This window comes from Micropterus dolomieu, linkage group LG01 (assembly GCF_021292245.1).
Source record: "Micropterus dolomieu isolate WLL.071019.BEF.003 ecotype Adirondacks linkage group LG01, ASM2129224v1, whole genome shotgun sequence".
Classification (NCBI taxonomy): Eukaryota; Metazoa; Chordata; class Actinopteri; order Centrarchiformes; family Centrarchidae; genus Micropterus; species Micropterus dolomieu.
In genome coordinates this window covers 37,071,234-37,083,096 of record NC_060150.1, presented here as the reverse complement: position 1 = coordinate 37,083,096, position 11,863 = coordinate 37,071,234, and the positions used below count along the sequence as shown (strand labels likewise).

The window sequence follows — 11,863 nt, the reverse complement described above, 5'->3', positions numbered from 1 at the left end:
GCATGTAGACTCTGACCTCACCACTCAAGCAAGAATTCACCAAGTTCAGCACAGCAGGAACTGAGGAGCAATCATAATAAACTGACTCTATATGTAGATGCTGTGGTGGAGGTGGAGCTTGTGAAATCCAACATATATACGCACGCACGCACGCACACACTATATATATGTATGTATGTATGTATGTATGTATATATATATATATATAAAGAGAGAGAGAGAGAGAGAGAGAGATTCTCTCTCAAAATCAATGGAAGCAACAACAGCCACTTTGCGCAGCAGTTTGAAAGCAGAGCAAAACAGAGACTAGAGTTCACACAATCTCTTCTTAGGAAATGCAGCACTGATAAGCAGCGCATAACCATTAGGACATGGATGTCAGCTTATGACAACGATAAAGAGCTAAGTAGCAGCTCTTTATCTCTCTGTGATTAAACCACAAAACATGTCTTCAGCGGTAAAAATTCTGAGAAGAAGAATATGAAAGATAAGAATAAAAGCAAGCTGTCACAGAGTAGAGTTGAAATATTTCTCTTGTGCTTAGATGAATATGGAGTGCATGGCCCATGTTTAGTTCCCAATGATGGTAACATTAAAAGGGCTGTTTTCAAGACAACAGTTACATCCCAAGAATAATATAAATTAGCATCTCCTAGAGACCCATAACAACAGATTTGCTGGTGATCGTCATATTATGGTGCCAAGTTTAAGGACCATAACAAACTGGAAAAATGTACCTGAGTATCTGTAGAAATACAAAATAAATTATCCTTTTTAAAGAATATGAAGAGACATCTTTTGTGTATGTAGATGACAAGGAGGCATTTCTCTGTGCCAGTATTCATTCTTTTACATATCAACCCTTTCAATCGGTACTCCACCTAATTTGTATGTTCAACGGTGAATAGTTTGAATTGTATAAGAATGTTTTAAATTGTACACATGTACTTTTCCCTTTTTCTGATATATAAAATTGTACAATATATTGAGGTGGTTTTAATAATGCAACTTATTGTAATGTGTTATAAAAAGTATGTCAGCTGTGGACCCCAGGAAGATTAGCTGAAACATACTGTATATACCCAAGCTTGCAGTGAGACATACAATGAGAAACTATTTCAAAAGAGCAAAAACTTGAATCAATACCATTTTAGCTAACAGCAAATTCATATTTCACCTCTATGCAAAACACCATCTTAAAAGAATCATGATTCATAACATAAAAGCCAAGCTCAGCAAAAAACAACAGATGAAATCACAATTGGTATCTAAACAAACACAGCATGCAGAAGAAACAACCTACACATTATCAAACAAGACAAACAAATCTGTCAGAGAGCAATTACAGCAAGCAGCTACATCCACGCACATAGACACCAAGTCTAGTAACAGGTAACACCAAGTTGGGGAGGGGGGCAGAGTTAGCATAATTTCTTCATGAGTGGCACAACAATAAATGGCTTCAGAAGACAGTTTAAAAAGATCACCTTAATGTCCAAGGGTGCGTTCAATATCTATGTGTTGCAGAAAATCGTGTGTCACCTGCGAGTGATGCAGTAATTCCAGCTGTCAGTTTAAACTTGTATAACAGCATCATTTTCCAACCTTGTATCAACTACATCTAGCCCCCAGTTTGTGCTTCTCCTGTATGAATCTGAATATTCATGTCAAAAACCTTGACAGTACCTTAAAAGGAAAAGTCAAGTCGAGCATTTTTTTTCTGCTGCATACATTTTGACCTGTCAAACACAGGTGCGTCTAATAACATTAGTAACTGCTGCATTTCATTGCAATGAATGCTGGAACATAGACATCTTTAATGTTATCGGTTCCATCTGTGTTGTTCCCTGCTATGACAAATCAACATGTCTGCTGTTGTGAAACATGAATTCAGATCTATGAATACAAGTCATCTGGGAGCCATGAGGAAAGGACTTCTACAGTGAGAGTTAAAACATGTTCAAGTACAAGATGGCCTGACTTAGCAAACAAACAAACAGAAAAACTTGTTAAGACAACATGTCAGTCAAATCTAAACGGAGAAAAGGCCTGTCTTGCTCTGCAAACTCTAGCATTTTGGCAAAGACAACTTGCATTTTTCAGCAGAAACAAATGAGGAACATGTGAAGAAACATGCAGTTCGTGTTCTAGATCATTCTATTTGAATGAAATTCAACTTGGCACTTTGTTGCTGGTTTAAAAAACGCAGTCAATTTACACATGGGTTTTGGATGGAAACCATGTAAACGCGAATGCTATATTTATACAGGTGTGGGAGATGACTCGAGCTCTATATTCAGACCTCACAGAGTATTGTCTTTCTTCAGCAGGTGGCTCTGTGTGATGGTTTGGCATTTTAGTGCCTGTGTTGTTTTGGTGTAAAAAGTCCACCGTTCCCCGCAGTGCTCTGTGCTACCAGTAATTATCTCAGTCATCTATTCATTCTACTACAGCTTAAGTGCTAACACAGCTAATCTTGTTAGAGTGATTTGATTAGCAAGAACATCGCCCACTATCACACCTCCAGGATATGAACGCTGGAGATGAATCCTCTTTCTGGCCTTACTTACTCAGAAATGATGCATTACCCAATACATGATAAATGACCATATTCCTTGGATTTTGCTACAGTTGCATCAGATTCCTAATGGTTGCACAACATGAGTTTAGAAATAATCTTGGAACAACCATTCATATGTTGTTTTTTTATGGACTTTCAGGACCCGGAGTTTTACTTTATTTAACGCACCAACCGCAGCCTGAAACAAACACCACCCATCCATTCTAAAAGGAACTTTTCCCAACTAATCTTCTCCCATCCCAAACTTTTAAATCATCAACATCTGTTACTGCTCTTACGCGAGGAGTGTAAATCAATGTTGTGGTGTGGGGTGTTGCAACAACATCCTGTCCCTACTGAGAATTATTTTTGTTTTGTGGAAAATTCAGTGCCTGCTTGATACAGAACTCTCTCCTCACTTCCTGAGAGGTCTCATGGGTCAGATTTAGATTGCTGATCATGCGCGAGACCAAGACCTTGCAGACGATTTGATACTGTACGGCAGCTCATTGCTGTGACAGGCTACGCAATAAGATAACATTCGCCTAATGGATGATTGTTATCATTTGCAGTAATTGGAGGGGTATTATGATCAAGTTGCTGCATATCAGACAAAGTGCGATACTGTCCTCCCCTCTGCAATCTGCCCTTCCTGAAAAAATGACAGGTATTAAGAGCTGAAGAGCACTCGGTCGCATGTCATGTATTTTCAAAAAAGACCTTTGTGCTCTTGCCTTATAATTCTCAGTGAGCCACAGAAACACTGTAAGCCACAGAAAGCTCAGGAAATGTGATCATTCTCGAATGACTTGCTCACAAACAAGTGAGCAAAAGCCACCAAACAGGAACTCCACTTAGCTCAAACTGTTTGCTTTTCCTTTTGTCCCTTGTTTGTCTTTAACCCAGGTGATGGCTTTCTTCACAGTCAACACAGCGGACACTGAGAGGATTGACTGGATAGCAGTATAGGGCTGCAACCAGCAATCCTTTTCATTGTCAATTAATCTGTCAATTATTCTCTCAATAAATCGATTTGTTGTCTGATCTGTAAAATGATGATAAATGTCAATCAGTGTTTCCCAAATCCCAAGATGACTTCCTCTAATATCTTTTTTTGTCCACAATGCCAAAGATATTCAGTTTATTGTCATAGAGGAAAGGATATATTCACATGTAAGAAGCTGGAATCAGAGAATTTAGACACAATTTAGAAATCACACAAACCGATTAATCAATATATCAAAATAGTTGGCAATTAATTTGAAAAACGACTTGATAAATAGATGAATTGTTTGATGAATTGTAGATCTGGATGACAGTGACGCTGCCTCATCCATCACTATCCATGGCCTTGACAGCTGCGATTGGTGCTTTTGACTGAGGCAGAGCGATGAGGATGTGACCCACTTCTCAAAACATATCAGGATGTTGAGGAAGAGAATTATAGTGAGAGCCAACTATCTTTAGTGCCTAGGTGTGTCTGATGGATGTTTGCAGTTGATAAAAATAAGAATTGCACGTGAATGCAACGGTTTTACAAGTCTCTTTCAGCAATAAGTGCCTGAATCACAATTAAATAGCTTCGACAAAGCCGGCTTGACGCCGTGGGGGTTGTCCCCTCGTTCACCCTGACGCAGTATAAGTATAAGTAAGTATATGGTTTCACACACTCCAACAATACAGCCCCCTCTTTAAAAAAAAAAGTTATACAAATGAGTGTTCTAAGGATGCCCAGCAAGGAGGGAAAGGAAAGCGGTAATCCAACTCTCTGGCTCCACCCCACCAATTTCCCCCCTCTCCTAGCCCCTGGTACACCCTAATCCAAGCCAAGGGCGAGCTTGTGGCAGCTATTAATACAGTGTGTCGACAGGTCCAATCACAGTCAGAGCCTGGCCATTCCTTTCATGCTGTGCAGAAGACAGGAGACAGGGGACTGTCATAGGATAAGAGATGATCGCTAGAGGAGGAAGAGAGGTGCGCGAGATATTAAAGTAAGATTAACCACAGTGCTGTGTATGCGCGTGTATTCCTAGATAATTAAACTGTTGATGCTGGATTGAGCACCCTCAAAAGATTGTGCAACAAGTCGGTATTTGGCGCTTTACTCAGCTCCACCTGTCAAAAGCGAGCCATAAATTACACATGAAAGAGAAAGTGAGTGATTAAAAGCAGACATTAAGAGAGGGGGAAGCGAGATGGTGCTCAGGGAGTAGGGTGGAAAGAGGAGAGGAGGAGGCGGAGGAGAGGTGCTATTGTGTAAGATCGTGTGTGTGTGTGTGTGTGTGTGTGCGCGCGCGCGCAGGCTGTTGGCCACAGAGAGATGGGCTAGGACAATACGTAGCTGAGTGGCTCCAATATAATTCATTCATCATTGTAGTGTGTGAGTGTGTGTGTGAGAGAGAGAGAGAGTAGTGGGGAGGGTGTGTGTGTGTGTGTGTGTGTGTGTGTATCAGACGGTATTCCTGCTCGTCTCGCTCCACCAGTTAAGTTAAATCAGAGGCAGTCACTGGCACACTGCGGTGGTCTCTCTGTCTGCCCTGCACTGAAAGCATCAACAGCCTCCTGGTTCAGCACCACAGGTAAGAGCTGGTGTTACCTCATTCTCAGGAAGATGTTTTACCAACTTTAAAACAAACAATTGGCTTTTGAAGTCTGCAAACTCTTTAAATGTAACTTTCTGTTACAGCCTCTCTCATTGGTTAAGCAAATCTTTACTCATTACAGCTGCTTGAAGGTGTTTGCAACGCCAGCACAAAAAGATTTCAGTTTATGTAAATATGTATCTCATAAGCCTTTTGTTGAAAATTGCTGATATTACCTTGGGAATCATCAGATGTAGTGAATGCAAAGGACAAAACGACACATGGAAGATATTCACTGACTTGATCATGCTACCTGTTGTTGTCACAGTTTGAGAGTCCTGTGTGTGTGTGTGTGTGTGTGTGTGTCTGTGTGTGTGTGTGTGTATGTGTGTGTGTGTGCGTGTGTGTGCGTGCGCAGAGCCTTTAAAGCAACTATAGTTGTGCGGTAGGGATGGATAAGAATCCAGAACTGGATTATGCAAGCTTTACGAAGAGAAAGATGGAGTCTGTCGTAAAGTTTACATTGTCTCATATTCCCATAGACGACTGGATCTGCTTCCTGATAAACACATCCCTGCGCTCCCTAAAAATCCTCGTTTATGAAGAATTTAATCCAGAGAGAGGCAGGGAGAAAGGAGAGATGGTGAAGAGAACATGGTGGCTGTGGAGCAGCGTGGAAAGGTAACTAAAGAAAAATGGGTGGAATGTAATTTTTCAGCGTTGCCAGTGAAAGAGACAGGTTTGCTGTCCCTGTTGAAGGAAAGAGAAATAAAGTGATGGATTGGAGAGTGAACATGGTGAGGGAGAGAGGACATTGGTTGTTCAGAGTGAAGGCTGCATCAGAGCTCTGTGAGGGTGTCACTTTTGTAGGCGCTCACTTACTCCCTAATGTTTCAATGTTGGATGCAAAATGTACTCTGAGAGCCAGTAAATGAGTGATTTAATACAACCTCAGGTTCCACAGGGGAACAATAATAACAAAGTATCCTGATGAGTGAAAATAGTAGGAGAGAAAATAATTTAGAATTTGTTATGTTATTGTAACTGAAAAGTGCCTGTGGCATATTTCATAATATACAGTAAAGAAAATGAAGGGAGGCTTTAGAGGCTGAACTTTGTGCTGTTTAGTTGTGCAAGTCACATGAAAGTGCAGTTTTATAAACAGAAAATGTAAGACATCTGAAGCCAATATTTCCATTAGCTCAAGTCCTCTTTTAGTTCATGGACACTGTCTTACTCTCTCACTCACGCACGCAGGCACGCACGCACGCACACACACACACACACACACACACAGCCACACACACACACACACACACACACATTTGCACATGTTTAATGAAAATCTTCTGTTCTTTCTCTTAGGGATGTGTGCGTTTCACACATGAAACGCACATATTTTTAAACGGAGAAGTGCGTTGCTTTGGTGCAGTTTTAAAATCACAGTCAACCTTCATTGCATGGCTCCATCCCTCTTTTTAAGAGTTTCTTGAGCAGTCAGTGTGTTTACTCTTGGTCAAGTTTCCTACTTCAAAAACTCTTCAGCTGAAGTGAGACCCTGTAAGTTGAGACTGAGGTGGAAGCGAGTTGGCGGATGCTACGGTTGAGGTGTGCCACACTTTTAGACGCCCATATTATTATTCTGTAAGGAGTAATAGTGACAAATGAAACTCTAATGCCGTTTTAAGACTCCCATTTGTTGGCAGTGGATTTTTTTGGATGTTTGAAGATACATTATGCAAAAAAAGTTGAGTTTGCAACAACAACAAGGCCTAAATGAGAGGATGATCATGAGATGGGTGGCTGAGGTGGTGTATTCCTAGTAAGATGAACCACACTTTATAATGGGTGGATATAAACCATTAACTCCATCAACCAGGCATTTTAGTGGCTCTCTGTGAGGGCAACCAGATGGTGGTGCTCATGTCAGAGCAGCCGGGCGCTCAGGCCGAGGGCAGCCTGAGATAGCTCTATCGGTGGGAACCACGATTCTTTACAAGCTCAGTCCAACTCGGCTGAGATTCCAACTTTTATTGCTTTATATGTTAAAGAAATTCCCATGATCCCAGGGAGGCTGCATTTTTACCCCCAAAAATGGGACATGAAATTGAAGGTTGCTACTACAGTGCCATTCAGGAGTGTGCCTCTGCACTGTGGAGCAAAATGTCCCCAAACATCCTCCTAGCCCTGATTTTATCACTCATTGTAAGCAGCTATGTGTTTGCAAACAGTGCAGGGCCTCGCAGTCTATTGTCTTGTCCAAGAGGATGCAGCTTGGGCCATGTGAAATAGGTGTTTACCTTCCTGCCTGTGGTCACCCAGGGTTTATAGCTGTCATTCAGTAATGTGCCATCTCTAGCTCACTGGACGCAGCCCCACTAAATCACCTGCTTCCGAATCACCTTCTGTCCGTGCCACCTTACCTTTATTATGGGGCTCATATTCAGGCAGCAATAACTTTCAGCCTTGTTTACAGTCACTCCCCACACACGCCCCCCACCCTGCCTTGAGCATCTCCCTAATGGAAAAATACTGGCGGCTGAAATGCCAACCATCCCAATAACTGTCAATGGCACATAGTGTTGATTTTCTCCCATATTTCCATTTCTGATCACCAGAAATCTTCCAAGTGTCAAGAGATTGTCTAAAACAGTTTTAAATCCATGAACTGTGAAACTGATGCTTGTTTTGTCACTCTCCTCTGTATAGTTTAAATTTACAGCCGTCCCACTGTTATAATCATTAAAGAAAGAAAACACATGTACAGTAAATCCAAGCAATGACATCTGTGCTGGTGCTTTACCCTGCCTACTACACCGGGGTCTATGCAGGAAACTCACAGAGATATTTCATTATTCTGTTGCCCTTGGCACCCACACATCTTCCACACTCAAACCAACCCCACATCTGCAACCGATATGGTTGTTGCTTTAGTGCTCTGAAGGGTTATTTCAATTCATCGACTGAAACCTGGTGGAAAAGGATGAGATCTTTGACTTGGAGATAAAATAGTTCTACTGGAAGGGCACATACTGTCTTAATGCCAACCAGAGGGCAACAGGAATGCAGAGAGGGAGGAAGTGCGTTCAGTTGTAGTCCACAGTAGCTGCAAAAACAACAGCAGCAGCAACAAGATTTCTGCAAAAGCAAAAGGCATTTTTTTCAATATTTTTTTTCAATAAATATGGACTAGCTGAGGTAAATCTAAATTTGTCAAGAAGTTTTGCATCATGACATTGTGTGTGTCAGCCATGAGATGGAAGAGGGTACAATCTTGAAGCTAGAATGCCATCTTGTGGTAGACACCTGTTTATTTTTGTCAATCACAATAGGATTTTCATTTCTATTGTGGTAGCTTTTATAGTAGTCTACAGTTCATCTGTATTATACAAAACAGAACATAAACATAAAAGTGTTGTTCTGTACATGCTGTTTGCCCACTTTTGAGCTTACTTTAGAGCATGTTTTCCCCTGGCATCTGTTTGGCTTTAATGTAACCACAAACATGTTGTCATTTTCATGTAATTACTAACAGAAACAGCTATAGTAATAGTATACATCAGGCTTATGCTAATATTATTACATCAGCCTCACTAATGACGCTCACTAAGCTATTCTATTAAACATAAAGACTCTCAACAAAGGGGAGAATTAGTTTTTTTTAATTCCCATTTCACATTCTGGTTTTACAAATGGAGCAAAAACTACCCTGAGGCAAATTTTCCGCAGCATGCAGGTTTGATTTTCTCACAGAGCAAAGTTTCCACAGAGCCGAATCCCTGCTGTCCTGTTTGTTTAGGTGTGTGCTGATTAGAAGTTCTCATGCTGGGTACAATGTATCTCCGCACACCAAGGGTTTGAAACGTGACATGTCTTTTACAGTGACTAGAGCCTCAACCCTCTCTTTCTCTCTCCTCCCTGCTCCCTCAGTGTTTAATGGTGTTGTTATCCAAGCTCGCACTTTGCCATGCAGTCTTCATTAACACAGGTCATAACACAAGACATAAATATTTTCCTTCCGGGTGCTGACAGTCCACCCAGATGGACGGACCATTTGATAAACACTGTACAGTTTTACTGTTGCCATTCATTAGCCAAGAGACGATTTAAAGGAGAAGGGAGAATGCAGACTGTCTGAATAATGATGTTTCAAAGGGCATATCTGGAATATTGAATAACATACAACATCTGTTTTTCATGGCTTCTTATTTTACAGAAATAACATAAAGCGTCAGCATGGCTTTAATGTGCAGGTCTTAAATGAGCTGGTGTATGGTGAGCACTTTCATGGGTGCTCGTGTGGATTAGCGTTTATGGACCATGCCAGCGGTAATGATGGTTCTTACCCTAGACTGCCTGTGACATTTTTGTTGTGTTTCTTTTATAGGACTCGCTGAGGCCCTCGCCCAGGGCCTGTTTCAGTCACCACAGACGCACCCTGCCGACAGGGCCCCCTGTTTAAAAGTCCCGGGATTTGGCACTAAAAAGGGAAAATGCAGAATATAACGGCAGGAGCGACAGAAGGGATAGCTCTGACATGCGGCATGTCTGGAAGCCATGAAATCATCTTCACCCTGGTGCCCATCGTGTACGGCTGTAACTTCGTCATTGGAATTGTCGGAAACAGTATGGTAGTGGCTGTCATCTACTGCTACATGAAGCTCAAGACGGTGGCCAACATTTTTGTGCTCAATCTTGCTGTTTCAGACCTCACCTTCCTCATCACTCTGCCCATGTGGGCCACCTTCACCGCCACGGGCTATCACTGGCCCTTTGGAGGATTCCTGTGCAAGGCCAGTGCAGGACTGGTGATTTTTAACCTGTACACCAGCATCTTTTTCCTCACAGCACTCAGCATTGACCGTTACCTTGCCATCGTCCATCCAGTGCGATCACGCAGGTTCCGCACTGTGGTTTACGCACGTATCACCTGTATGATGATTTGGCTTTTTGCCTTCGTGCTTAGTGTGCCCACAGCACTGACCAGGGATATCCACAACATCACAAACTCTAACAACACAGTGTGTGGTATTCTGCACCCAAACATTGAAAATGCCATAAGGTTGAAGGAGGTCCTGCTGGCCATCAGCCTGATGAAAAGCCTATTGGGCTTCCTGGTGCCTTTCTTCGTCATCATCACCTGTTACTGCCTCATAGGACAGGCACTGCTGGGGGCGAGACACATCCAGAAAAGTACCCGTTCCCGGGATGACGAGGTACTGCGTATGCTTGCAGCAGCTGTCCTGGCCTTTTTCCTGTGCTGGGTGCCCCATCAGGTGTTCCACTTAATGCAGGTGCTCACCCAGCTGATACTGGTGGAGAACTGTGCCATGCTGGAAATCATTGACACTGCTATGCCCTTCACCATTTGCATTGCCTACTTCAACAGCTGCGTTAACCCTATTGTGTACGGTTTTGTTGGGCGCAACTTTCGCAAAAAATTACTGCGTCTGCTGCGCTGTTCGCCAGGAGGAGCCACAGGGCCTCACCCGAGCATCAGCTCCAAGATAAGCGCTCACTCTTTTCGGGCCTCTGAGGCCCTGAGCCTCACAGTCAAAAGTAAGGCCTCCTCTGATGTTAAGTGAAAAAAAATAAAACAAAGAGGGTACAATTTCGCTCTCCCTGCTCTTTTGGTCTGTGGTTAAGAGGCCAGGGACGGAGACATTCCATGCCTTTAAAACCCCAACTGTATTACCAAGCACTGAACCATGCAGAATTGTTGAAATGTTGTCTTCATGTTCCTCTGAGAGTGAGTCTAAGTGACATTCACTACCTTTTACAATGCATATCTGCAGAATAATTATTCATAAACCATCACATGTTACACAACACTAATGCTTGTCACATTCAGATGCTGGAAATCTTTCCCTGTAAGCCTGTGAAATGAATATCAGTGTGGCATAAGTAATAAACAATATGGTGAAGTAAAAAAAAAAAGTCCAGGAATAAACTAATAGTGTATTGCCCTAATTACAAATCGCTTATCCCATTATTTATATAATGCATGTACTGCAGGATTTGGTCGGCATTGTGCCTTAAGGTTACAGTAATATATCGTCCAGTGATAACCGTTCTGTGTGCTCAGCAGGTCGTTCACCAGTTGGAACAGTGATCAAGTGCTCAACAATGATGCCAAAGCTAAAAAAAAGAAAATCATAAGCTACCCATGCTTGCTCTGCCAGCAGCTATATACATGGAACAAGTGGAAAAGTGTAGCAAAAATGCGATGTAATATTATGTCATCTAATAACATATTTGACTACTATACCTAGTGCCTGTATGCTACGTGTGGTAATGTCAAATTATGAATTACGTGAAAATGTATAAGAAGTGTTTGTATAATAAGATTTAAATGATGAAATGTTGCCTAGCCTGGGAGTAACATGCTGTATGAATAAGAGTGCTACACAAACACTCCAGGTAGGGTGATCGGTGTCAGTATATGAGATGCTTGTCTTTGTGGTATTTAAACATGTTGATAGATGTTTTTTTCCCCTACTCTGTAAGTGTACAGTTTGTGAATATATAAAAATATGAATAAAATGAAAACAATCCAGTCTTAAGTTGACTTTTTGTTTTATTACCTCATGATAAAAAGAGACATGTGCAGAGAGTCATCCCGATTAGTCACGAAACCGAACTATTAGTTACCAAGACATCCAGAAATAACATTTGATCTGATATTGTCAGAATTAAGAATCCAACTCAAGTGACCTTGGCT

At 41.8% G+C, this 11,863-nt stretch overlaps 1 protein-coding gene across 4 annotated transcripts; it reads left to right on the top strand.

Moving 5' to 3' along the window:
- Positions 1-4,435: 4,435 nt before the first annotated feature.
- Positions 4,436-11,705, top strand: agtr1b (angiotensin II receptor, type 1b). 4 transcript variants are annotated; one of them, XM_046068497.1, is made up of 3 exons: positions 4,469-4,551; positions 5,685-5,823; positions 9,530-11,705. In XM_046068497.1, exon 3 carries the CDS (start codon positions 9,636-9,638, stop codon positions 10,725-10,727), a length of 1,092 nt encoding a protein of 363 aa, XP_045924453.1. In that variant the 5' UTR covers positions 4,469-4,551; positions 5,685-5,823; positions 9,530-9,635; the 3' UTR covers positions 10,728-11,705. The 4 variants fall into 4 exon arrangements, with proteins under 4 accessions (XP_045924470.1, XP_045924453.1, XP_045924449.1 ...); XM_046068493.1 differs by lacking the exon at positions 4,469-4,551 and adding an exon at positions 4,855-5,139; XM_046068514.1 differs by lacking the exon at positions 5,685-5,823 and having other exon boundaries at positions 4,436-4,551.
- The last annotated feature ends 158 nt before the right edge of the window (positions 11,706-11,863 follow it).

Coding starts and splice junctions, on each gene's coding strand:
- agtr1b (XM_046068514.1), top strand. CDS start 9,636: ATGCAGAATATAACGGCAGGAGCGACAGAAGGGATAGCTCTGACATGC.